The sequence below is a fragment of the Carcharodon carcharias genome, chromosome 14 (genome assembly GCF_017639515.1).
Source record: "Carcharodon carcharias isolate sCarCar2 chromosome 14, sCarCar2.pri, whole genome shotgun sequence".
Lineage (NCBI taxonomy): Eukaryota > Metazoa > Chordata > Chondrichthyes > Lamniformes > Lamnidae > Carcharodon > Carcharodon carcharias.
In genome coordinates this window covers 4,719,322-4,744,620 of record NC_054480.1, presented here as the reverse complement: position 1 = coordinate 4,744,620, position 25,299 = coordinate 4,719,322, and the positions used below count along the sequence as shown (strand labels likewise).

The 25,299-nt window shown below is 48.1% G+C and overlaps 2 protein-coding genes across 5 annotated transcripts in view; one reads left to right on the top strand and one right to left on the bottom strand.

Moving 5' to 3' along the window:
• LOC121287426 (DENN domain-containing protein 3-like) overlaps window positions 1-9,918 on the top strand; it is a 177,249-nt gene extending 167,331 nt beyond the window's left edge. For all 4 annotated transcript variants that reach the window (XM_041205294.1, XM_041205296.1, XM_041205295.1 and 1 more), the window contains 2 exons: window positions 4,677-4,814; window positions 8,738-9,918. In XM_041205294.1, coding sequence (XP_041061228.1) covers window positions 4,677-4,814; window positions 8,738-8,929 — 330 coding nt within the window. In that variant the 3' untranslated portion in view covers window positions 8,930-9,918. The remainder of the gene's footprint in view (window positions 1-4,676; window positions 4,815-8,737) is intronic.
• A 3,067-nt stretch (window positions 9,919-12,985) lies between these two features.
• LOC121286900 (elongation factor 1-alpha 2) overlaps window positions 12,986-25,299 on the bottom strand; it is a 35,066-nt gene continuing 22,752 nt past the window's right edge. Inside the window, exons 5-8 of the mRNA XM_041204129.1 lie at window positions 24,479-24,629; window positions 19,806-20,062; window positions 14,457-14,691; window positions 12,986-13,329 (exon numbers count right to left, since the gene is read on the bottom strand). Of these exons, the coding sequence (XP_041060063.1) occupies window positions 13,199-13,329; window positions 14,457-14,691; window positions 19,806-20,062; window positions 24,479-24,629 (774 nt within the window). The 3' untranslated portion in view covers window positions 12,986-13,198. The remainder of the gene's footprint in view (window positions 13,330-14,456; window positions 14,692-19,805; window positions 20,063-24,478; window positions 24,630-25,299) is intronic.

The following is a 25,299-nucleotide window of genomic DNA, read 5'->3' as shown; positions in this document are numbered from 1 at the left end:
AGGGAGTGCTGCACTGTGGGAGGGTCAGCACTGAGGGAGTGCTGCACTGTCAGAGGGTCAGTACTGAGGGAGTGCTGCACTGTCAGGGGGTCAGTACTGAGGAACTGCTGCACTGTCAGGGGGTCAGTACTGAGGAAGTGCTGCACTGTCAAGGGGTCAGTACTAAAGGGGAAAATAACACAACAACACAAACAATGGGAGCAAGAGTAAACCACATGGTACATCAAGCCTGCTCCGCCATTCAATGTGATCATGGCTGATTTTGGGCTTCAACTCCATTTTCTCACCCACTCCCCATATCCCTTGAGTTCCTGAGAGATCAAAAATTTGTCTATCCCAGCCTTAACTGTATTCAACGATGGAGCATTCCACAAACCTTCTCGGGTAGAGAATTCCAAAGATTCACAACCCTTTGGGTGAAGTTATTTCTCCTCAGCTCAGTCTTACATGATCGGCCCCTTATCCTGAGACTGTGCCCCGTGTTTTAGATCCCCCGACCAGGGTAAACAATCTCTCTGTCAAGCCCCTTCAGAATTTTGTAAGTTTCAATGAGATCACCTCACATTCTAAACTCCAGAGAATATAGACCCAGTTTACTCAGCCTCTAATCATAGAACAATCCCCTCATCCCAGGGACCAATTTAGTGAACCTTCGCCATACCACCTCCAGTGCAAGCATATCCTTCCTTAAATATGGAGACCAAAACTGCACACGGTTTTCCAGATGTGGTCTCACCAAGACCCTGTACAATTGTAGCAAGACTTCTTTACTCCTGTGCTCCAATCCCCTTGCAATAAAGCCCAACATACCATTTTCCTTCCTAAGTGCTTGCTGCACCTGCATGTTAACTTTGTGTTCCTTGTACAAGTACACCCAATACTCTTTGAACATCCACACTTACAAGTTTCTCATCTTTTAAAAAATTATTCTGCTTTTTCTGCTTATGACCAAAGTGAATAACCTCACACTTTCCTGCATTCTACTCCATCTGTCATCTTGTTTCCCACACACCTAATCTGTCTATATCTCTTTGCAGTCTCTCTGTGTCCTCCCCACAGCTTACCTTCCCACCTAGCTTGGTATCACCAGCAAACTTAGATACATTACTCTCTGTCTCTTTATCTATGTCATTAATATAGATTGTAACCAGCTAAGGCCTCAGCACTGATCCTAGCGACATTCCACTATTCATTGCCTGCCAACTTGGAAAAGCCTTGTTTATGCCCACTCTCTGCTCCCTGTCTGTTAACCAATCCTCTTATCAATGCAAATAGAGGATAGAGTGGACGTGGGGAAGATGTTTCCATTAGTAGGAGAGACTAGGACCCAAGGGCACAGCCTCAGAGTAAAGGGGAGACCTTTTAGAACAGAGATGAGGAGAAACTTCTTTAGCTAGAGAGTGGTGAATCTATGGAATTCATTGCCACAGTAGACTGTGGAGGCCAGGTCATTGAGTGTATTTAAGACCAAGATAGATAGGTTCTTGATTGGTAAGGGGATCAAAGGTTACGGTGAGAAGGTGGGAGAATGGGGTTGAGAAACTTACCAACCATGATTGAATGGCGGAGCAGACTCAATGGGCCGAAGGGCCTAATTTCTGCTCCTATGTCCTATGTCTATGTCAAATATATTACACCCACACCATGAGCCCTTATCTTACCTTTTGTGTGGCATCTTATCGAATGCCTTTTGGAAATCCAGGTATACCACATCTACTGATTCCTCTTTATCTACCCCTACTAGTTACATCCAAAAGCTCTAATAAATTTGTCAAACAGGATTTCCTTTAGTAAAACCATGCCGACTTGCTCTACTCATACTATGCTTTTCTGGGTGCATTGTAAGACTCCCTTAATAATAGATTCCAGCATTTTCCCAACAACTGATGTTTGCCTAACTGGCCTGTTGTTCCCTGTTTTCTCTCTCCCTCTCTTGAATAGCAGTGTAACATTGCCAATTTCCAATCTGATGGGACTGTTCCAAAATTGAAGGGATTTTGGAAAATCACAGCCAGCACAGCCACCATCTCTCCCCTTTAGAACCCAAGGGTGTAGATCATCAGGTCCGGGGATTTGTTGGATTTCAGTTCCTTAAGTCTCTCTAATACTTTTTCTCTGCCGATATTAACTTCCTCATTCTTTTTAGCCCCTATGTTGCTGTCTATTTCTGATATGAAACTTGTGTTTTCTACTGTGAAGACAGACATAAAATATTTGTACATTTCCTCGTGCCCTATGATAATTTCTCCTGTCTCTGATTCTAAGAAACCAACGTTTATTTTAGTTACTCTCTTCCTCTTATATACTTATAAAAGATCTTACAATCTGTTTTTATATTACTAGCTAGTTTACTCTCATTTTCTATTTCATCAATTTCTTGGTGGCTCTCTGCTGGTTTCTAACATTCCCAATCCTCAGGCTTGCTGTTTTTTACAACATTGTAAGCCTCTTCTGTTAACCTAATTCTATCCTTATCTTCCTGAGTGAGCCGCAGATGGGCCTGAATTTTTGTTTTTCAATGCAATGTATTTTTGTCGAACATTTTGAATTGTTTCTTTAAATGTTTCCCATTGTTCATTTATATCCCTACCTTTCAGGTTATTTACCCAATTAACCTCAGCCAGTTCTCTCCTCGTACCTATGAAAGCAAGAAAAATATGAGCTGCTAACTTCTAACACTATAACTTAAACTCTACCCTTTTCTTAAATCCCTACATACACACATGACACACAAAACATGGATTTTAAGGGTCGGTTAAAACAGTGTAACAGCACCAATCCGGAGTACAGGATTCGATGGATTGATTTTGATCGATGTCTCCAAGTGCCTTTCAGTTTTTGTTGATGACGTGAAGTGTCCTTAAACACTTTCAGTTGTTAGTTCACTAGTTGAGAATTTGCTTTTCAACGTCTCTAACAGTGGTTTTCCCTTTTCCTCTTTACAGGGGTTTCCTCGGAGAGAGAGAGAGAGAGAGCAGGTTGTAGAGATATGAGAAAAAGAGATTTTAGATATTTTTTCTTTGCAGGCCAGGAGTTTTCTGCGACTGTGGAATTACTGGAATTTTCCACATGCAGGAGAAAGAGGTTTTAGGTCTTGTTCCTTTCAGGCTAGGAGCTATTCCTGCTACGTTGCTTTTCACACAAACCTGGTCACCTGGTCAGGTGCCAATCATAACCAGCTCTCCTGGTCCAGGACTCCCTTCCAGCACCATCCTGTCTTTCATGGCACACACTGTTCCAGGAGTGCAACATTGTATATGTTTCTCATCCTGCCCCAGTGGACATGTCTTTCCAATTGCAGCCATTGTAATTCCAATCCACAGTCCAATAGGAAATAAAAAGATATGTTCTCTACAACGGTCCAACAGAAATAAAAGGATAGGTTCCTTACAATTGGAGAATGTCACTTTCAAATTTAACCTGGAATTAATGGTATTATAATCACCATTTCCCAGAGGATCTTTTACAATGACATTACTAATTAACCCTGCTTCATTACCCCACGATACTAGATCTAAGACAGCTTTAGCCCTATTCAGCTCTTAAACGTATTGGCCCAAGAAACTGTCACAAAAACATTCCACAAATTAATCTTCTAGACCAGTCTTGCCAAGTTGATTGTCCTACTCTATATGAAGATTAAAGTGCCCCACAATTATTACATTTTCTTTGTTACAAGCTCCAATAATTTCTTGTTTGAGCCCCTGCCTAACTGTATAACTATGGTTAGTGGGCCTATAAACTACCTCCACAAGTGTTTCCTGACTCTTGCTATTCCTAATTTACACCCAGACTGATTCTACTTCATGATCATCTGGGAGCGCTGCATTGTTGGAGGGTCAGTACTGAGGGAGTGCTGCATTGTTGGGGTCAGTAGCAAGGGAGTGCTGCACTGTCGGATGGTCAGTACTGAGGGAGTGCTGCATTGTTGGAGGGTCAGTACTGAGGGAGTGCTGCACTGTTGGGGTCAGTAGCAAGGGAGCGCTGCACTGTCGGATGGTCAGTACTGAGGGAGTGCTGCATTGTTGGGGTCAGTAGCAAGGGAGCGCTGCATTGTTGGAGGGTCAGTACTGAGGGAGTGCTGCATTGTTGGGGTCAGTAGCAAGGGAGTGCTGCACTGTTGGGGGTCAGTAGTGAGGGAGTCTCACACTGTCAGAGGTGCCATCTTTTGGATGAGACAAGAAATCGAGGACCAGTCTGCCCTCTCAAGTAGACATAAAAGGTCCAATGGCGCATTTTGAAGAAGAGCAGGGGCTTACATTCCAGCTTCCTGGCTGTTATTTATCCCTCAACTTAGCATCAGTAAAACAGATTAACTGATCATTATCACATTGCTGTTTTTGGATCTTGCTGTGCTCAAATTAGTTGTCACGCTTACCACATTATAACAGTGATTACACTCCAAAAATATGTAATTGGCTATAAAGCATTTAAAATGCGAGACTCTCTCTTTGTAAAGTATTTTGGGATGCCCTATGTTGTGAAAGTTGGTTCAGAAATACAGGGCCTTGCAGCTGACCCGCCCCCTGCTCACAGCTTCCTATTTCAATGACATTGTCGAGGCAGTGAATGGTTTTATCGGTTTCCTCTTCCACCACTCTTAATCTAACCAATTTGCTATTCCTAATTTACACCTAATGGCTTGTGTTTAACACTGGTTTGATTTGGTGTTGCAGAGAGATGAACTGTGGATGGTTTGCAGTCAGCGAGCAAACATATACATCTGGAAAACTGACAATCTCACCGATCCAATCAAAATAATCCCACTACCAGGCTGCACTGAAATAGTATGCATGCTTCATGTCAAAAAGCAGGTAGGCAATAACATTGCAAAGATCAAGATAAGATATCTAACACTAACCCCTAAACCCGAAATCAAATACTAACCCCGAAAAGCCCAGAGTCTCAGAATTCTTACAGCACAGAAGGAGGCTATTCAGCCCATCATGTCTGCACCAGCTCTCCGAATGAGCAATTCACTTAGTGCCATTTTCTCACCTTCTCCCAATAACTCTGCACATTCTTCCTTTTCAGATAACAGCCTAATTCCCTTTTGAATGCTTTGATTGAACCTGCCTCGACCACTTCTCAGGCAGTGCATTCCAGACCTTCACCACTTGCTGCACCAGAAATGTTTTCTCACATTGTTTTTGCTTCTTTTGCAAATTATTTTAAAACTGTGCCACTTCGTTCTCAATCCCTTCACAAGGGGGAATAATTTCTCCTTATCTACTCTGCCCAGAACTCCTAACCCTCCTAAGCCCGAACTAATTGCTAACCCAAATTCTAGCACTAATTCTAACCCCAACCTAATCCCTAATCCTAAAACTAACCCCTAATTCTAACACCAAACTAACCACTAACTCAGGTGCAAATCATAACTGTAACCGTAAATTCTCCTCTAACCCTATTCTAATCCTAACCTGAACATCAACTCCAAATGAACACCTAATCCTCATCCTAACCTGTAACCCTAACCACTATCAAATTTAATTTCAGACCCATAGCTTGTGGTTGTCTCTTAACTGCCCTCTGAAATGGCCCAGAAAGACACTCAGTTATATCAAACCATTACAGAAAAGTCAAGAAGGAACGAAACCGGACAGACCACCCAGCATCGACCTGGGCACCAGAAACAACAATGGCAAAAACCAGCCCTGTTGACCCTGCAAGGTCCCCATTAACATCTGAGGGCTTGTGCTAAAATTGGGAGAGCTAGTCCCACAAACTACTCAAGTAACAGCCTGACATAGTCATCCTCACAGAATCATACCTTACAGATGATGTCCCAGACTCCACCATCACCATCCCTGGGTATGTCCTGTCCCACCAGCAGGACAGACCCAGCAGAGGTGATGGTACACCGATATACAGCCAGGAGGAAATCACCCTGGAAGTCCTCAACATAGACTCCAGACCCATGAAGTAGAACTTGGGCAAGGAAAATCTCCAGCTGATTACCACATACCACACCCCCTCAGCTGATGTATCAGTGCCTCCTCCATGTTGAACACCATTTGGTAGAAGCACTGAGGGTGGCAAGGGTGCAGAATGTACTCTGGGTGGGGAACTTCAATGTCCATCACTGATTGGCTTGGTAGCACCACCCACAGACCGAGCTGGCCGAGTCTTAAATGACATAACTGCTAGACTGGGTCTGCAGCAGGTCATGAGGGAACCAACAAGAGGGAAAAGACATACTTAACCTTGTCCTCAACAATTTACCTGTTCCAGATGCATCTGTCCATGACGGTTCAGTATGAGTGACCACCACGCAGTCATTGTGCAAATGAAACCCCACCTTCACGTTGAGGATACCCTCCATCGTGTTGTGTGGCACTACCACCGTGCTAAATGGGATGAATTTCAAACAGATCTAGCAGCTCAAAACTGGGCATCCATGAGGTGCTGTGGGCCATCAGCAGCAGCAGAATTGTACTCGAACACAATCTGTAATCTCAGGGCCCAACATATCCCCTACTCTACCATTACCATCAAGCCAGGAGATCAACCCTGGTTCAATGAAGAGTGCAGGAGGACATGCCAGGAGCAGCACCAGGCATACCTAAAAATGAGGTGTCAACCTGGGTGAAGCTGCAATGCAGGACTACGTAAACAGCAAGTGATAGACAGAGCTAAGCAATCCCATAACCAATCTAAGGTGTCCTGCCACATCCAGTCATGAATGGTGTTGGACAATTAAACAACTCACTAGAGGAGGAGGCTGCACAAATATCCCCATCCTCAATGATGGGGGAGCCCAGCACATCAGTGCAAAAATTAAGGCTAAAGCATTTGCTGCAATCATCAGCCAAAAGTGCCAAGCGGATGATCCATCTTGGCCTCCTCCACATGACCCATCGTCAGCGTGCCAGTCTTCAGCTAATTCGATTCATTCCACGTGATATCAAGAAACGGCTCAAGACACTGGATACTGCAAAGGCTATGGGCCCAGGCAATATCCCAGCAATAGTACTGAATACCGTGGTCCAGAACTTGCCACACCCCTAGCCTAGCTGCTCCAGTACAATGGCAACACTGGCATTTACACGGCTATGTAGAAAATTGTCCAGGTATGTCTTATACACACAAATCAGGACAAATCCAATCCGGCCAATTACCGCCCCATCAGTCTACCCTCAATCATCATTAAATTAATGGAAGGGGTCAATCAACAGTGCTATCAAGCGGCACTTGCTTAGCAATAACCTGCTCACCGACACCCATTTTGGGTTCCACCAGGGCCACTCAGCTCCTGACCTCATTACAGCCTTGGTTCAAACATGGACAAAAGAGCTGAACTCCCAAGGTGAGGTGAGAGTGACTGCCCTTGACATCGAGGCAGCATTTGACCGAGTGTGACATCAAGGAGCCCTAGCAAAACTGAAGTCAATGGGAATCAGGAGAAAACTCTCCGCTGGTTGGAGTCATATCTAGAACAAAGAGAATGGTGGTTGTGGTTGTTGGAGGTCAATCATCTCAGTTCAAGGACATCACCGCAGGAGTTCCTCAGGGTAGTGTCCTTGGCCCAACCATTTTCAGCTGCTTCATCAATGACCTTCCTTCCATCATAAGATCAGAAGTGGGGATGTTTGATGATGATTGCACAATGTTCAGCACCATTCATGACTCCTCAGGCACAGAAGCAGTCCATTTCCAAAAGCAACAAGACATGGACAATATCCAGGCTTGGGCTGACAAGTGGCAAGTAACACAAGTGTCAGGCAATGACCATCTCCAACAAGAGAGAATCCAACCATTGCCCCTTGACATTCAATGGCATTACCATCGCTGAATCCCCCAATATTAACATGCTGGGGGTTGCCATTGACCAGAAACTGAACTGGACTAGCCATATAAATACTGTGGCTACAAGAGCAGGTCAGAGGCTAGGAATGCAGTGGTGAGTAACTCACCTCCTGACTGTCCACCATCTACAAGGCACAAGCCAAGAGTGTGATGGAATACTCTCCACTTGCCTGAATGAGTGTAGCTCCAACAACACTCAGGACGCTCAAGACCATCCAGGACAAAGCAGCCTGCTTGATGGGCACCCCTTCCACAAACATTCGCTTCCTCCACCACCAACGCAGAGTAGCAGCAGTGTGTACCATCCACAAGATGCACTGCAGGAACTCATCTGAGGTCCTGAGACAGAACCTTCCAAACTTGCAACCTCTACAAACCTACACTGCCACCTGGAAGTTCCCCTCCAAGTCACACACCATCCTGGCTTGGAACTATATCTGCAAGGACAGCATGGGGAATGGAGCATGCTCAAAGAACCAAATGGCTTACTCCTGCTCCTAACTCATTTCTTCATAAACGCAGCACCCCCTGCAGGTTCCTCTCCAGGTCAGGATGATGTGCAACTTGGAGGGGCATCTGCAGCTGTTGGCAATCTCATATGCTTATTGTCCTTGTCCTTCTAGGTAACAGGAGGTAGCTTGTGCATTTTCCATATTCTGTGCAATATTGCAGCACATTGGTTCCTTTTGCATTATTTTACTGTAATTAAACACTCTATCTGTTATATACACACACACATTCATACATACACACACACACACACACTCCAAAAACAAGCCCATGATGTTATAAAAGGTGGTCAGTGTGTTTATTGTGGTTTCCTGCTGTCTCTGTTCCGCAGTAAGGAGCATTGCTGCCTCTCTACACTGCCCACTAACTGGAACTCTAACTAACCATGACCTCTGTCTTTCCCACCACCCACCCCCAGATCTGGCTCGGAGGGGGAGTGACAACTGACCAGACCAAGGGACGGATTTACATTGTCAACTCGGAGAGGTATTCGCTGGAGAAAGAATTGGAGGCTCCTTGTGGTGCTATTGGAGCTTTGTGTTCAGCTGAGGATCGCTACGTGCTGAGCGGGACACAGGACAGCAAGGTTGTTATCTGGAAGGTGGACTGAGGGCTTACAGACTGACTGACTGACTGCGGGGTACAGAGCCACCTGTCTCGCTGCGTTTGATGGTTTTTTTTATGTTACACTGGTTTGGGCTAGTGTTGGATGGGCTTCATTGTTCTCTCCCTCTGTCCCCCCCTTTTGCCGGGGTGGAAGGGTGGTTGGCAGAGCAACAGTAAGTGAGCAACCGCCCTTCCACACCCACCCCTCTCTACCCCACCCTCCACCCACCGGAGATTTATTCAGTCATGCAATTTTGCCCCTCCTCCCCCCAACCCCCACCCCCTCAGAAAATTTGGACCACGCCTCACAGGATCAAAGGACCTGGTTGTCAACTGACTCATAGCCCTGGAGAGATACATGGCCATACCTCTCCTGAGGCCAGAACCAAGCATCAGGATGATCATTACAAATGGGGAAGCAATTGGGAATAAAAACAGTCATCTAACATTCCATTGTATTTAATCTCATTTAAGCAATGGCTTAACAACATAATGAAACCTGTGTTCTGTGTGGATGGTTCTACAAATCAACAGTACCAGAATTATCTGGTCCCATCTCTGCTGCCTCCCCTGACCAGCTTTCTCCTCTATCCTCACCTTACTGAACAGTCTTGATGGGACCGGGCGTCTGAGTGGGAGCGTGAAGGACGGTCGGAATGAAATCTTCAAATTACAGCCCACCAGCAAAAAGGATCCATTCTCAAACTCTGAGGCAACATGTAACGGCATTCCTTGTTTCAGGCACTCAATATTATTAAGGATGAGAGATTTTACATACAGGGCAACAAATGTTGAGGAATGACAGACGGAGGGCCGGGAGCTTTGTGCATACGAAATGAAGTGGATAAGTATTTCAAAAAGAAGCGTGTAATGGACATGTGTAAAGGACAGGGAAACAAACTCTTTATCTCTTCTTTGTGAACCTTCCTCCCTGTGGAGAGGTTAAGAACAAGGGACCATAGATAGATGATTAAAATGACTTCTTCACAAAGAGAGCTGAGAGACCATGGGATTTATTTCCTGTTGCCTGGCTGGGGGAGGAACTCATTGTCCAAGGTTAGATTGGACGGGGTATGTTTTGAAGGAGAAAGGAATTGACAATATTTTGGAACAGGTGGGTAAATGTGATTAGAGCTATCTGCTTGTGCAGGGGCAAAGACTGACTTTGGAAAAGTTGGGCCAGCTCTTTCTGTGTTGCAACTACTATTTAACTGGATAACTCTTTTGGAGGCAGCACAGATGGGATGGGCCAAATGGCCTTTGTGCTGCAAAATATTCTAATTTGAGGTGCAAAGTGGTTTAACTAGAGGTTAAAGAATGGTCCAGAGAAACATGTCTCTCCCTGTGGTGCAGAGGAAACTGCTCCTTTAATGCATTCTACCTGTATTCCGATAACTATCTGGCTCGTTGTGCAACAATACCTTACACATTCTGGACAAAACATTTCAATAACCACATATACTCATGTTTAATATTTTCTTCTCCATTCCTTTGAGTTATCTGTGTCTGCCGTTGATATACAACGTGTTACTGGTCAGTCCTGAAGAGCTGTCAACCCTAGTATGACCGGGCTGTAACCATGCTTGGGGAGTGTTTGATGGGGACAGTGTAGAGGGAGCTTTACTCTGTATCTAACCCCATGCTGTACCTGCCCTGGGAGTGTTTGATGGGGTCAGTGTGGAGGGAGCTTTACTCTGTATCTAACCCTGTGTTGTACCTGCCCTGGGAGTGTTTGATGGGGTCAGTGTGGAGGGAGCTTTACTCTGTATCTAACCCTGTGTTGTACCTGCCCTGGCAGTGTTTGGTGGGCACAGTGTAGAAGGAGATTTACTCTGTATCCAACCCCTGCCGTGTTGTTATACTGATGAAAATACCAATCACTCATAAGGGATTGTGTAAACAGGCTGTGGGTTCATTTATTTAGAATAAGCACATGAGAACAATTATACATGGGTAGAAAGCTTGCAAACATCAGCAGCAGAGCTGTGGGTTGGTGTGCTCTGCTCAAAAGCAAAAGGCAAAATAATCCTGGATTGCATGACACACTTCCCTTCCATTGAAGTCATGCTGCTGTCTCTTAAAGGCATATTACAACAACACTGCTGTACCTACCCTGGGAGTGTTTGATGGGGACAGTGTAGAGGGAGCTTTACTCTGTATCTAACCCCGTGCTGTACCTGTCCTGGGAGTGTTTGATGGGGACAGTGGAGAGGGAGCTTTACTCTGTATCTAACCCCGTGCTCTACCTGTCCTGGGAGTGTTTGATGGGGACAGTGTAGAGGGAGCTTTACTCTGTATCTAACCTTGTGCTGTACCTGCCCTGGGAGTGTTTGATGGGGACAGTGTAGAGGGAGCTTTACTCTGTATCTAACCCCGTGAAGTACCTGCCCTGGGAGTGTTTGATGGGGACAGTGTAGAGGGAGCTTTACTCTGTATCTAACTCCGTGCTGTACCTGTCCTGGGAGTGTTTGATGGGGACAGTGTAGAGGGAGTTTACTCTGTATCTAACCCCGTGCTGTACCTGCCCTGGGAGTGTTTGATGGGGACAGTGTAGAGGGAGCTTTACTCTGTATCTAACCCCGTGCTGTACCTGTCCTGGGAGTGTTTGATGGGGACAGTGTAGAGGGAGATTTACTCTGTATCTAACCCCGTGCTGTACCTGCCCTGGGAGTGTTTGATGGGGACGGTGTAGAGGGAGCTTTACTCTGTATCTAACCCCTTGCTGTACCTGCCCTGGGAGTGTTTGATGGGGTCAGTGTAGAGGGAGATTTACTCTGTATCTAACCTTGTGCTGTACCTGCCTGAGAATGTGTTTATGGGGCTCCTTGCTACCTTCAAGTCAATGCTCTCTGCTTCCAATTTAGCATCTTTACTTAATAGCTCGTTAATAATCTCAATCCCAACACTGCCTATAATAAAGATCTGAAATATAAAGCTAGTTTGTAGTGGTGACCGTGAAACTATCATCAATTGTTGTAAAAACCTGCCTGGTTCACAAATGCCCCTTTAGGGTAGGGAACAGTCTGGCCTACATGTTACTCCAAACCCACGGTAATGTGATTGACTTTTAACTGCCTTTTGCAATGAGGGATAGGCAACAAATGCTGACCTTATCAACGACAATAAAAAGTAGAGAAAAACTGTTCACTCGCCAACCCTCCACAATTGTCCCAGAATCTCTCTCAGAATTAATATCCTAAAAGTTCCTGACTAATCAACAGGACATTTACTGCATGTGTCTCACTCCAGCTGGACTCACAAAGACATCAAGACTGATGCAGAGTGTAATGGGTGTTCTGGCTCATGCATTCCTGCAAACCCATGCGCTGGATAGAGTGGTTTCTGAGTGCAGGGGATTTGGGGTATTGTGACCACTATTATTAACCAATTGCCATATTGGGTGACCATTGGTGGATCGGAACAGTTGGATTAGTTCAAGGGTCTCAGTAAAAGTAATCATTGAAGCTGCTGGACCATTCGAGAAACCCTAATGGATAGCTGCAGTCTTTGCCCGGTCTGGGTCTACGTGAGCTTAACATTGAATTAACTGCACAGAAATAGGCCATTCAGCCCAAATGGTCGATGCTGGCATTTATGCTCCACACAAGCCGCCTCCTACCCCCCCTCCCCCCCCCCCCGCCGCCATTTATCTCACACAATCAACATATCCACCTATTCCTTTCCTCCTCCATGAGTTTATCCAGCTTCCCCTTAAACATCTCAACCACTCCCTGTGGTAGTGAGTTCCATATTCTCACTTGTCTCTGGGAACGTACAACAATCCTACAGCTCTGACAGTGCAGCACCACCTTAGTACTGACCCTCCAACAGTGCAGGGCCCCCTCAGTACAGTGGTCACTTTTACTGAGGACAGATTTTTATTTCTAGAATTCGTATTTTTAAATTGATTTCAAATTTCTCAAACTACGAGGGTGGGATTTGAACTCCCAAGTTTTCTGGATGATGAGTTCAGCGACATGAATCGAACCCTCGATCCCGGTTTGTTATGGCCATAGGTGTTACTATTCTCAAAAAAAAAACACACAACTGAGGCAGCGGATTTTGTGTGGTTGCATCTGTTTATTGATAAAACTAATTGGGTACCTCACAAATGCTGACACATGCTTTTCCTCTTAAAAAATTTCCATTGGACTTTAATCGTTAACATCCAGTCGTTCACCAATGAGCTTTGACAAGCTGATGTACAGAAATGCCCTTTGGGGGCAAGGTGGATTTTGAATGGTGTTGATTTCGTGGTTTTGGGGCGTCCGATTCATTTGCCCTGAGCTTTCTGTGCTTTCTGTGCAGACTTGGTGATCTTACCAGCGGTGACAGCTTTCTTCTCCACGTTCTTGATGACTCCTACAGCAACCGTCTGCCTCATGTCACGAACTGCAAAACGTCCTGGAATCATCAGATTGAGAGAAACAAAGTGAGGGGGGGTGTTGGCAATTCCAGTAACGTCAGCTGTAGCTCAGTGAGCAGCATTCTCACCCCTTACACAGAAAGGTCGAGCCTTCAAGAACCTGCTCCAGGAGACTAAAGGACAAATTTCCAGGCTGACAGTCCTAAACCAGAGCTGAGGGAGCGCCGCGCTGTCGGAGGGTCAGTGCTGAGGGAGCGCCGCGCCGTCGGAGGGTCAGTGCCGAGGGAGCGCCGTGCTGTCGGAGGGTCAGTGCTGAGGGAGCGCTGCGCTGTCGGAGGGTCAGTGCTGAGGGAGCGCCGCACTGTCGGAGGGTCAGTACTGAGGGAGAGCTGCGCCGTCGGAGGGTCAGTACTGAGGGAGCGCCGCGCCGTCGGAGGGTCAGCGCTGAGGGAGCGCCGCACTGTCGGAGGGTCAGTGCTGAGGGAGCGCCGCACTGTCGGAGGGTCAGCGCTGAGGGAGCGCCGCACTGTCGGAGGGTCAGTGCTGAGGGAGAGCCGCACGGTCGGAGGGTCAGCGCTGAGGGAGCGCCGCGCTGTCGGAGGGTCAGCGCTGAGGGAGCGCCGCACTGTTAAAAGGTCAGTGCTGAGGGAGCGCCGCACCGTCAGAGGGTCAGCGCTGAGGGAGTGCCGCACTGTCGGAGGGTCAGCGCTGAGGGAGAGCCGCACGGTCGGAGGGTCAGCGCTGAGGGAGCGCCGCACCGTCGGAGGGTCAGCGCTGAGGGAGCGCCGCACCGTCGGAGGGTCAGCGCTGAGGGAGCGCCGCACTGTCGGAGGGTCAGCGCTGAGGGAGCGCCGCACTATTAAAAGGTCAGTACTGTGGGAGAGCTGCATCATCAGATGTGCCAGCTTTTTGTTGAGATATTAAAATGAGACCTCTTCTGCCCTTTCAGATCAGTGTAAAAGATCCTATGGCCTCAAGGTGTCTCCCAATGTCCCATTAGCACAAACAGTTCATCTGGTTATGATCATATTGCTCTCTGTGGGAGCTTGCTGTGCTCAGACTGACAGCCAGGTTTCCCACATTTCGACGTTGACTCGGTTTTGGAAGCACTTCAACGGCTGTAAAAGCACTTTGGGATGTTCAGTAGCTGCACATGGATACTCACCAAGAGGGGGATACTTGGAAAAGCTCTCCACACACATTGGTTTCCCTGGGGACATCTCCACAATGGCGGCGTCACCAGACTTCAGGGTTTTGGGATTGTCCTCCAGCTTCTTACCCGAACGGCGGTCAATCTTTTCCTTCAGCTCTGCAAATTTGCAGGCGATGTGAGCGGTGTGGCAGTCAATGACAGGGGAGTAACCAGCACTGATCTGACCGGGGTGGTTTAGGATAATCACCTGGGGACAGGTACAGGTATTGTTAACGCTGTGGCCGAACTCTCCACTCACAACTAATTTATACAAAACGTACAGAACAGAAACAGGCTATTCAGCCCAACATTTCTACGCTGGTGTTCCTGCTCCACACAAGGCTCCTCCCAGTCTACTTCATCTCACCCTCTCAACAAATCCTCCTATTCCTTTCACCCCCATGTGTTTATCCAGCTTCCCCTTAAATCTATCCATATGATTCACCTGTGGTTGCGAGTTCCATATTCTCACCACTCTCCGGGTAAAGAAGTTTCTTCTGAATTCCCTGTTGGATTTTTGATCAGCTGCTCTATAGTTATCCTGAATTCTGTTTGAGTGCTGCATTGTGGAAACATTTTCTTTGGGCAGAATCATTCCAGATGTGCACTAAGTGTGGTAACGGGCAGGTAAAGTGATGTTTTACCTGCCGGCCGCAATAGTGGGTTTTCACGCCACATTGTCCCACACCTGCTGCATTAATTATGCATTCCCAGGAAACAGGCCGTTTCCATGGCAAGCGGGCTCTCGTTCGCCCGCCACACCATCACCTCGCCGCTACATCATGCCGGGCACAGTATTTAAACTCCAGCCGCGCGCACACATCTCAGTGTTTCCAGCCCAAGACTACTGCAGGGAAAATGTCCACAAACGGCAAAAAGACTGAAGCCCCCAGGTTTAGTGACGCGTCACTAGAACGCCTTTTGGACAGGGTGGAGGGCCACTGCGATACTCTCTACCCCGACTCTGGCCACAGGACAGAGGCAGCATCACCAATCCAGCACGGCAAGCGGTGGTCACTGCTAATGCCCTGCAAAAGAGGACAGCTGCCCAGTGCCGCTACAGGATGAATGGTCTCATCCACTACGCCAGGGTAACTCTCTCTTCTCATCACTCTCAACTCACACACTCCCAAACCCATCACACACCCACAGGGATCTCACACCTCAAGGGACAACACCGCTAACTCTCACACACACCCTCACATCCCCATCAGGATCATATCCTCTGGAGCTAGTGTCCTCATCCTGTCCATGTCTCCGCTCACCGCACAAACATTCCACTCAGCGCCATGTGTCCTGCTCACACTCTCTCCATCTGTTTTCATACAGGAGAAGCTGGCTCACATCAGCAGGGAGAGGTCCCAGACTGGGGTGGGGGTGGGGGGGGGATGGAGTGGCCCACATTAGGCCCTTCACCCACTTTGAGGATTGTGCCATCGTGCTGACTGGTGAGAATGTGGACCATGCTTGTGGTGACGGTGAGGTCAGTGGTGAACACCCACAGGAGGATCCCACATCACATCATCCCTCTCTCAACACAACTGTGAGTGTCTCTCTCTCTCCTGCTTTTGACTCTGCTGCCCTGCACTCATTATCTCTGGTTCACAGGGAGCTCTGCCAAGTGACCAACACCCTCAGCCAGCCAGTCCCTCAACTCCATCCACATCCTCACCTCCAGCCAAGAGGACACCTCCTCCATTGAAGAGCTGGAAATAAGCAGCCTGGAAGACCCGTCACAGCGCTTACCCACACCCTCCACCAGCGCAGAGACACACACCTCGGTGGGTCCCAGATCTGGAGCAGGCTCAGGTTCACAATCAGGTGTCCACAGCAGGAGGAGGCAGGTTCAGCCCAGCTCCCCGGCAATCGGAGGGCTGCTGGGGAAGAGGCATCTGTGAGGTCCGAGTTAGATGACGAGCCCCTGGATTTGGCCTTCAAACTCATCGTGGAGTCAGCAGAAGGCGGGGGAACATCATGCAGAGCTGGTGGAAGCTCCCAAGCATGCAAGTCGAAAGATTGTGTCCACCAGTTCTCTGCTGCAGTGGTGCCCACATGTGCGCATATGGAGGTCTCCATGAGTAGGATGGCGGATGCCATGGAGCCCCTGGTCCAGACCTGGGTGAGCCATGGGTGAGCTCCTGCAGTGGCCACACGAGAGGGAAATGGGGCTTCTCAACGTCCCTCCAGGTGCTCCTTCCCCTCAAGGAGTCAGGCCGGGGTCCTCGCGCACCCGAAGGGAGGAGGAGGGGCAGCTGGACCACCCCGGGTCATTCACTCAGGAATCTCAGAGGCTGTCCTCTCCCTCCAAGTCCCCCTTTACCTCTGACCCCCTCAACCTCGTCCTCGGTCACCGCAGAGGGAGCATCTGGCCAACGAGTGATTCTGGAGGGAGGAGTGTGTGTGAGGCAGGGCCTTTCAGAGCCTCGTGCAAGCCCCTCCCCCACACACGGGTTCTTCACGTTTCACACTCACCTCAACGTCCTGAGCATTTTCAATGCTGCCTGCTGGGGTTCGCTTGCAGTTGTCTATCTGAGTCTGACCTGCTTCACCACCCACCCACTGACCGCACTCCCATGCTGCACCTGGTCTCACCCACCATGACTATCGTTTCACTATCGATTTGGACAGCACAGTCTGGATTTGCTTTTTTGTCAGTTCCCCTGTCTTTTCACCTCCTCCAGTCACCCATTTCCTCTCCCCCATCACTGTCAACCCCCCAGCATCACCTTCCACCTCCCCTCCGTGACCTAACAGCCTTAACCCTTTTCCTTCAGGGATGTCCAGGTGAACGTGCACATTCCTTCCCGAAATCCCCATCCCCATCCCCATTAACCTCCCCGACCTCCACCTTCCCATCCCCAGGGTCCACGTCTGCCTCCGAGTCCCCACCTACCACCCTCACTGCCCCTTCTACCGACACCGTCAAACTCTCACCCTCCCACCCTACCCCCTCACTCTGCCCTCGGTCATTCTCACCATTCCCTCATACCATGACCACCCTCAGTTCAATCCCCAGGAGGGAGATATGGACCTATCAGACTCCTCCCTTGCATGTTCACCTGTACATCCCCCACTCCGGACCCCTACACCCTTCTGGACTCCTACCCCGCTCTGGACCCCATCCCCCTGCTTTGCAACCCTTCCCCCACTTAGTCATCCCACCTCCCCAGGCTCCCCCACCCCACCCCCCCGCCCCCCACCAACTTAGTCCCTCCACCTCCCTGACTCCCTTCCTCCAACCTTACCTTTTCCTCCAGCCTCACTCCTTCCCCCTCAGGCACCCCTATTACTTCCACCAACTTTACTCCTGCCCCCTTCCCAATTCCTTCCTCCCCTCCCCCCGGACTCCCTCCCCTCTCCGCACTCCTTCCTCCCCCCCACCAACCCCCGAAACTCTCTCCCCGCTCTGCACTCCTTCCCTTACACCCCACCTACACCCATCTCCCCAGTTGCCTTCTTCTTCCCCATTACCCCCTCCTTCCCCATGCTTCTACCCCCCCCCACCACTCCCAACCTCCTTGAACACCTTCATCCCCCCCCAACCTCACCCCCGACACCTTAACTCCTCCACTCCCAACCTCATCCCCTCCGACACCTTTTCCTCCTCCAGCCAATCCTAGACCTTCCTCTCCCACCCCCTCGAACATCATCTGTTGTGAGCATCAACGGTGACTTTCCACCCTCCGTGAGCTGCTTCTCAGCAGAGCTATGTCCATGAGGGCCCACCCAGCGGGTCATGGATGTTCCTCCGGTGTGCTGTTGCTGTCGGGCTCCAGCATCTTCTGCTTTTTGGATGTCCGCGATGTGAGTGAGGCCCTGGAGGTTAAGTCCTGACTTCTGCACGTCACACCTGTTGAGACGTGTTCTACACCAGCGTGTTTTCCCGCCGATGTGGGTGGATGGTCCAGCGGGGACAGGATGAGTCTGGCGGGCTGGCCTTATAATAACATGCTGATATCCTCAACGAGATTCCCGACACCTAACGGTGGAGATCGCAGCCCTGCCATGGGCAGGCTGAGTGGACAGTCGCAAACTGGTTTCACGCCCTTGTGAAACCGATCTCACCATATTGTCTCCCCACATCACCGGACACACTCAACACCAGGGAGCATGGAAAATCCCAGCCTTTGTGCCTGTCTTTTTGAGCACTTTTATAAATGTAAAGGCCTCCATTTGGAAATCCTTAGCCCTCTCTTTCCTTGAGAAAAGTTCCCAGCCTCTTCAAAATTTCCTGAAAGCCATAGTCTCTCAGTTCTGGTATCATTCAGATCATTTTTTTTTCTACTTTCTCCAACGCTTCTATATGCTTTTATAATAAGCACATAATAAGGCGTATAGAAAGTAAAATGGCATTTTCCTCTTTCCAAGTTATTTTCAAGTCCATTTTAGTGTAATCCATTTTATAATGAGACCCGAATTGTGCACAGTACTCTGTGTGATTGGGTACTAGTTTAACATAATTTCTCTGCTTTTTAATTCTGCCCCTGTAGAAATGGACCCCAGCGGCTGTCTGCTTATCCAAAGATTCTATGGCCTCCTTACTCCTCCTACCAAATCCATCAACTCACACTTTTCATTCATTGGAATTTGATTTATTATTCCCTCACCCAGAAACACACCAGAGTGTGAAAGGACAGTGAGTGACCCACTGTCCCAGGGTGTGAAAGGACAGTGAGTGACCCACTGTCCCAGGGTGTGAAAGGACAGTGAGTGACCCACTGTCCCAGGGTGTGAAAGGACAGTGAGTGACCCACTGTCCCAGGGTGTGAAAGGACAGTGAGTGACCCACTGTCCCAGGGTGTGAAAGGACAGTGAGTGACCCACTGTCCCAGGGTGTGAAAGGACAGTGAGTGACCCACTGTCCCAGAGTGTGAAAGGACAGTGAGTGACCCACTGTCCCAGAGTGTGAAAGGACAGTGAGTGACCCACTGTCCCAGAGTGTGAAAGGACAGTGTGTCTTACTGCACTATTAGAATGAGTTTGTCCTTCTCTCTGCTGTAGGGTTGACTGTAGAATAAAATGTAAGCTGTGTTTTTTTGAGAGAACTGGGGTAGATTCAGAGATTCCCCTTTCTTTCCTGGGTTTATTGGTTCATTCCCCTTCCAGTTTCCCCAACATGCTCTAAAATTGGCCAACATGCCTCCCTGATGTTTGCTCCCTGACACCTGGTCCTGACCTCTCCTCTCTGGCCACTGCTTGCTGACCCCAGTGAGGAATGGGAGTTGGTTCCACCATGCGCCCATGTCTTAGTGACCTGGCCTAACCTTTTCCACCAGACCTGCTGTGCGCGCTGTGAAGGATCTCTGCTCTCAGTGTACCCACCTGGGCGGTGAAGGTGCATGCCTCCATCGGTGGGTCATTCTTGCTGTCTCCGCATACGTTGCCACGGCGAACATCCTTAACCGACACGTTCTTCACATTGAAGCCCACATTGTCACCAGGCAGGGCCTCAGACAAGGCCTCGTGGTGCATCTCCACTGACTTCACCTCTGTTGTGATGTTGACTGGGGCAAAGGTCACCACCATGCCCGGTTTCAGTACACCCGTCTCCACACGGCCAACAGGAACTGTACCAATGCCTGCCAACAAACCACAAATGCCCAATAATGTCACTGCGCACATAATGCCAACTTTACAGAAGAAAAGAATTAGGATGAAGATTAGGGTTAGAGTCCTGGTTATGGGATAGGGTTAGGTGGCGGGTTGGATGACAGTTATATTTAGGGTTAGGATCAGTGTTTAGGGCACAGGGTTTGGAGGCTCAGTGACTCCTATTGGGGGAGGCTCCACCTTGTGCGTGGGGCTCCTTGATGGGGGCGGGGTGTGTCTACAGTTGCGGAGGTGGGGGGGGGTGTCTCTATGATGGGCGGGTCTCTGTGATAGGCAGTTAGCTCTCGTTTCAGGTGCTCAGGGTTGGGAGGGGGCTCAGGGTTGGAGGCTTAGTTTCTCTCAGGTCGTGTGAATGTGGCCCCTGGATGTGCATTGCTCCAGCACCACAACCCACAGCTGTTCATTCCTCTCAGCACATGAGTCACAGGAATGGCTGGCCATTCTGCCATGGGGGACATCACAGTCAAAGCTTGTTTTTGCTTGCCCACTCCATGCCTGATGTTCAGCCACCGAACACCTTCCAGTGAGGATCACCCAGTCATGATCCAGAACAAAGGGACTGAGCTGGTCCTCCTCACCTTAGCCCATGGACCTAATCTCTGCCCCATGATGAGATCAGTTCACTGAGTCCAGGTTGGGAGAGGAAATTGGGGGGGGTGTGTAGCTCACTCCCACAACAGATACAGGTGTAACTGATGGTGTTAAACCCATTCTGTAATTCAATTTCCATTTACGTTTCAGCCCAATCTCAATAGTTCAGACTATTGAAGGAACATGACAAAGACACAAAGAAAGGCTCCTTTATTCCAATACCATTATTCCAAAGAATACTGTGAGAAACCCTCACGGGTGAAATTATATTTTTATTTGATTCATTCTTGGGATGTGGGTGTTGCTGGCAGGGCTGACAGTAGCAGTACAGTACTAAGGGAGTGCCACACTGTCAGAGGTGCCAACTTTCAAATTACATATTAAACCAAGGCCCCACCTACTCTCTCAGGTAGAAGATCCCACAGCTATTTTTGAAGAAGAGCAGGAGAGTTCTCCTTGGTATAATGGCCAATATTTATTCCTAAATCTACATCACAGGAACAGATTATCTGATCATTATCACATTGCTGTTTATGGGAGTTTACTGTTCACACTGACTACAGGGTCACTGACAATACAGCAGTGACTACACCTCAAAAAGTACTTCATTGGTTGTAAAACACTTTATGATACGCTGAGGTTGTGAAAGTTGCTATATAAATGCAAGGCCCTTTTCAAGATCCTTGTTAATGCAACAACTGCATTCTGCAAAGCCGATTGTGAGTCTGTGCTACCCCTGAATCCCGCTGCCTAATTCTGAGTGCAGTCAGTGCTCTGGGCTCTAGAACTCCAGATATCTTTACACACTGCAGTTTCCCTCTCCCTCTCCTCTAGGGCAGATTGAAGAGTGAACCAGAGGCTGGATTTTGACTACCAAGGCAGGTAGCTCAAGTTGGGACATTTCCCAATTTGCCAGGCCCACCTTGGAAAAAACTGTCCCCAATACGCACAATTTCCTGTCCGGGGAGGGCTGGGTGCAGGATGGTGTCGAACCCGTTGGCACCGGAAGTGGTGGGTAGCCAACCATGGGCGAGTGCTAAGGCGGGAAGTTTAGAAGGCATGTCCCATTTCTCTGCGACTTTGTCCCAGTTTTAGAAGTTGCTAGTCACTCTCGCCCTCACCATTCCCTATGCCCACTCCCCATGCCCACTCCATACCTCACCAACTCCCCATGCCCACTCCATAGTCACTCTAGCCCTCACCACTCCCCATGCCCACTCCATACCTCACCACTCCCCATGCCCACTCCATACCTCACCACTCCCCATGCCCACTCCATACCTCACCACTCCCCATGCCCACTCCATACCTCACCACTCCATGCCCACTCCATACCTCACCACTCCCCATGCCCACTCCATACCTCACCACTCCCCATGCCCACTCCATACCTCACCACTCCCCATGCCTACTCCATAGCCACTCTATACCTCACCACCCCCCATGCTCACCCCATAGCCACTCTATACCTCACTACTCCCCATGCCTACTCCACAGCCACTCTATACCTCACCACTCCCCATGCCTACTCCTACCCTCCATAGCCACTCACCCAGTATCCACCATGGGCAGACCTGAGGAGCTATGTGGAGGTGTAAAAAGTAAACATCTAACAATCTAATACAGCTCTCACTCCTACATACCAGTTAGTGGGAAAAAACTTCCGTTCACAAAACATATTGAAAGCTTTTAAATCACAAGTGGTTAATCTCTTTTAAAACAGACAAATATCTATTTCACTAACCACATCAAAGGCAGCTAATCCTTTACTAGCCTCTTTAAGCTATCAAACTGTGAACTCAGACCCACCCCCAGCTGAGATAATTGTAGATTTTGAAACTCAAAGCCATGAAATAGCCCTTGAGGGATTGTGAATAAAAAACTCCATTGAAATTGCAGGAACAGTTGATATTGTTTCTTTCTCACATACACCATATGGCCTGACAATCAAAACAGTCCAGCAGAGGGTTTTTGTTAAACTCTCACTGATAGCTTTAGCCTGTTTTTTTTTTTAAGTTTAAAGAGCAGGGCATTTAAACTTCAGATCATGACAGTTATACAAACCTTATTTGCCTTTCAAGAGCTTTCACATCTACTCCTTCAATTTATAACTCCCACACTGCAGGTTCAGGACCTTGCAAAAGCCCAAATGAGATCTGTTTCAACTCTCAACTAATCTTAAATGGACCACCAGATTTGGGAAATCATGCCCCCTTTCCCTCACTAGCAAAAACCATTTTGGCTGGAAATGGGGGCGTGACAGATGAATCCTGGTCATAGGAACATAGGACTGAGGAGCAGGAGGAGGCCATTCAGCCCTGCAAGCCTGCTCCGCCATTCGATAAGATCATGGCTGATCTGGTTGTGGTCTCAACTCCACTCTCCCGTCTGGCCCCCATAACCCTTGATGCCCTTGCCTAGCAAAAATCTGTCCATCTCTGGCTTGAATAAATTTAATGATCCAGCCTCTACTACTTTCTGGGGAAGGGATTTCTACAGACTAATGACTCAGAGAAAAATATTCTCCTCATTTCTGCCTTAAACAGTAAACCTCTTATTCTTAAACTGTATCCCCTGGTTCTAGTCTCCCCCAGAAGAGGAAACATCCTCCTGGTATCCACCCTGTCAAATCCCCTCAGGACTTATATGTTTCAATAAAATCATCTCTCATTCTCCTAAACTCCAATGGGTATAGGCCCAACATGTTCAACCTTTCTTCATAAGATAAGCTCCTCATCCCAGGAGTGAGTTGAGTGAACCTTCTCTGAACTGCTTCTAATGAAATTATATATTTTTCAAGTAAGGAACCCAAAACTGTACACAGTACTCCATATGCGGTCTCACCAAGGCCCTGTACAGCTGCAGTAAAACTTCCCTACTTTTATATTCTATTCCCCTTGCAATAAAGACCAACATTCCATTTGCCTTCCTCATCACTTGCTGCACCTGCATACTAAACTTTTTGCGATTCATGTACCAGGACACCCAGATCCCTCTGTACCACCGAGTTCTGCAATTTCTCTCCATTTAACTAGTGTACTGCTTTTCCATTGGACAAGTTCACATTTTCCCACATTGTATTCCATCTGCCAAATTTTTACTCACTCACTTAACCTGCCTATATCCTTCATAGATTCTCTACCTCCTCTTCGCAACTTACTTTCTACCTGTCTTGGTGTCATCAGCAAATTTAGCTACCATACATCCGCCTCCTTCATCCAAATCATTTATATAGACCATAAATTGTTGACGCCCCAGCACTGATCCCTGTGGAACTCCACTTGTTACAGCTTGCCTATCTGAAAAAGACCCATTTGTCCCTACTCTCTGCTTCCTGTTAGCTAACCAATCCTTTATCCATGTTATCCCCTACACCTTTTAATCTTAAATTGTGTAGTAAGCTTTGAAGTGGCACCTTATCAAATGCCTTCTGGAAATCCAAGTACACCACATCTACAGGTTCCCCTTCATCCACATTACTTTTTAATTCCTCAAAAAATTCAAATAACTTACTTAAATACAATTTCACTTTCACAATGCCATGTTGGCTTTGCCTGCTCAAATTGTGATTGTCTAGATATCCTGTTAAAAACTCCTTAATAATGGATTCTAGCACTTTCCCTATGACAGATGTTAGGCTAACTGGCCTGTAGTTTCCTGCTTTCTGCCTCCCTCCTTTCCGTTCTTGGTCCCAATCACCACTCCCGACTCTGCGAAAATCTGGCCCCAGATCGCCCAACACACGAGCCCCTGCTCCCGATGTTGCTGTCCCTGCTCCTAAACTGGCTGCTTACCTCCAATCTTGTAAACATCCTGAAGGGGCAGACGCAGAGGTTTGGTGATGGGACGAGTCGGGGGCAGAATAGTATCCAGAGCTTCCAGCAGTGTCACCCCACTGGCGTTGCCCTCCTTGCGTTCGACCTTCCAACCTTTGAACCATGGCATCTATCAGGGGTCAAGACAAAAGAATTAGAGCAATACTTGATGCTCATTTCTGACCACAATCTCTTCTAAATGTGTTCCATCCCTCACCAGGCCTTCTAAGTAACCTTTGGCTGCAATCTTCTGACTCTCCCTCCCCTGCTCTCCCAAAGTCCTACTCCCTCACTGTGCTCAAATGGCCATTCCTCATATGTCGGCCCAGACAATGAGTGTCCGTGATTATTCATCAATAAAATGCATCACAGCCAAGGCTGATCTGCTCCTTATCCAATATTTGCACACTATCTCCCCAGCAGCTGTTTACTGGGCTATCTACTGGACTTATATTTCCGCCCCTCACTTTCCACTGGTACTGAGCCATTTTTAAGTGTCCGCTCTTGCTGCTACAAGTGAGACCAGGTAACCAGGGAGAATAAACCAGACACAAATCTCAGTGTTTCAATTCTCTGTTTGGTCAAGAATCTGAGGCCTGATAGTGGATAAAGCAGCCCCAACCTCCCCCAGGCTGAATGTCCATGTCCTAGAGATTACATGCAGGGAATGATCCCACTCACATTTTCCTATTTTTGCCTCCCAAAAGCAACTTGGCTGACAGCAGGTGAGGTGAGAGTGACTGCCCTTGACATCAAGGCAGCATTTGACCGTGTGTGGCATCAAGGAGCCCTGGCAAAAC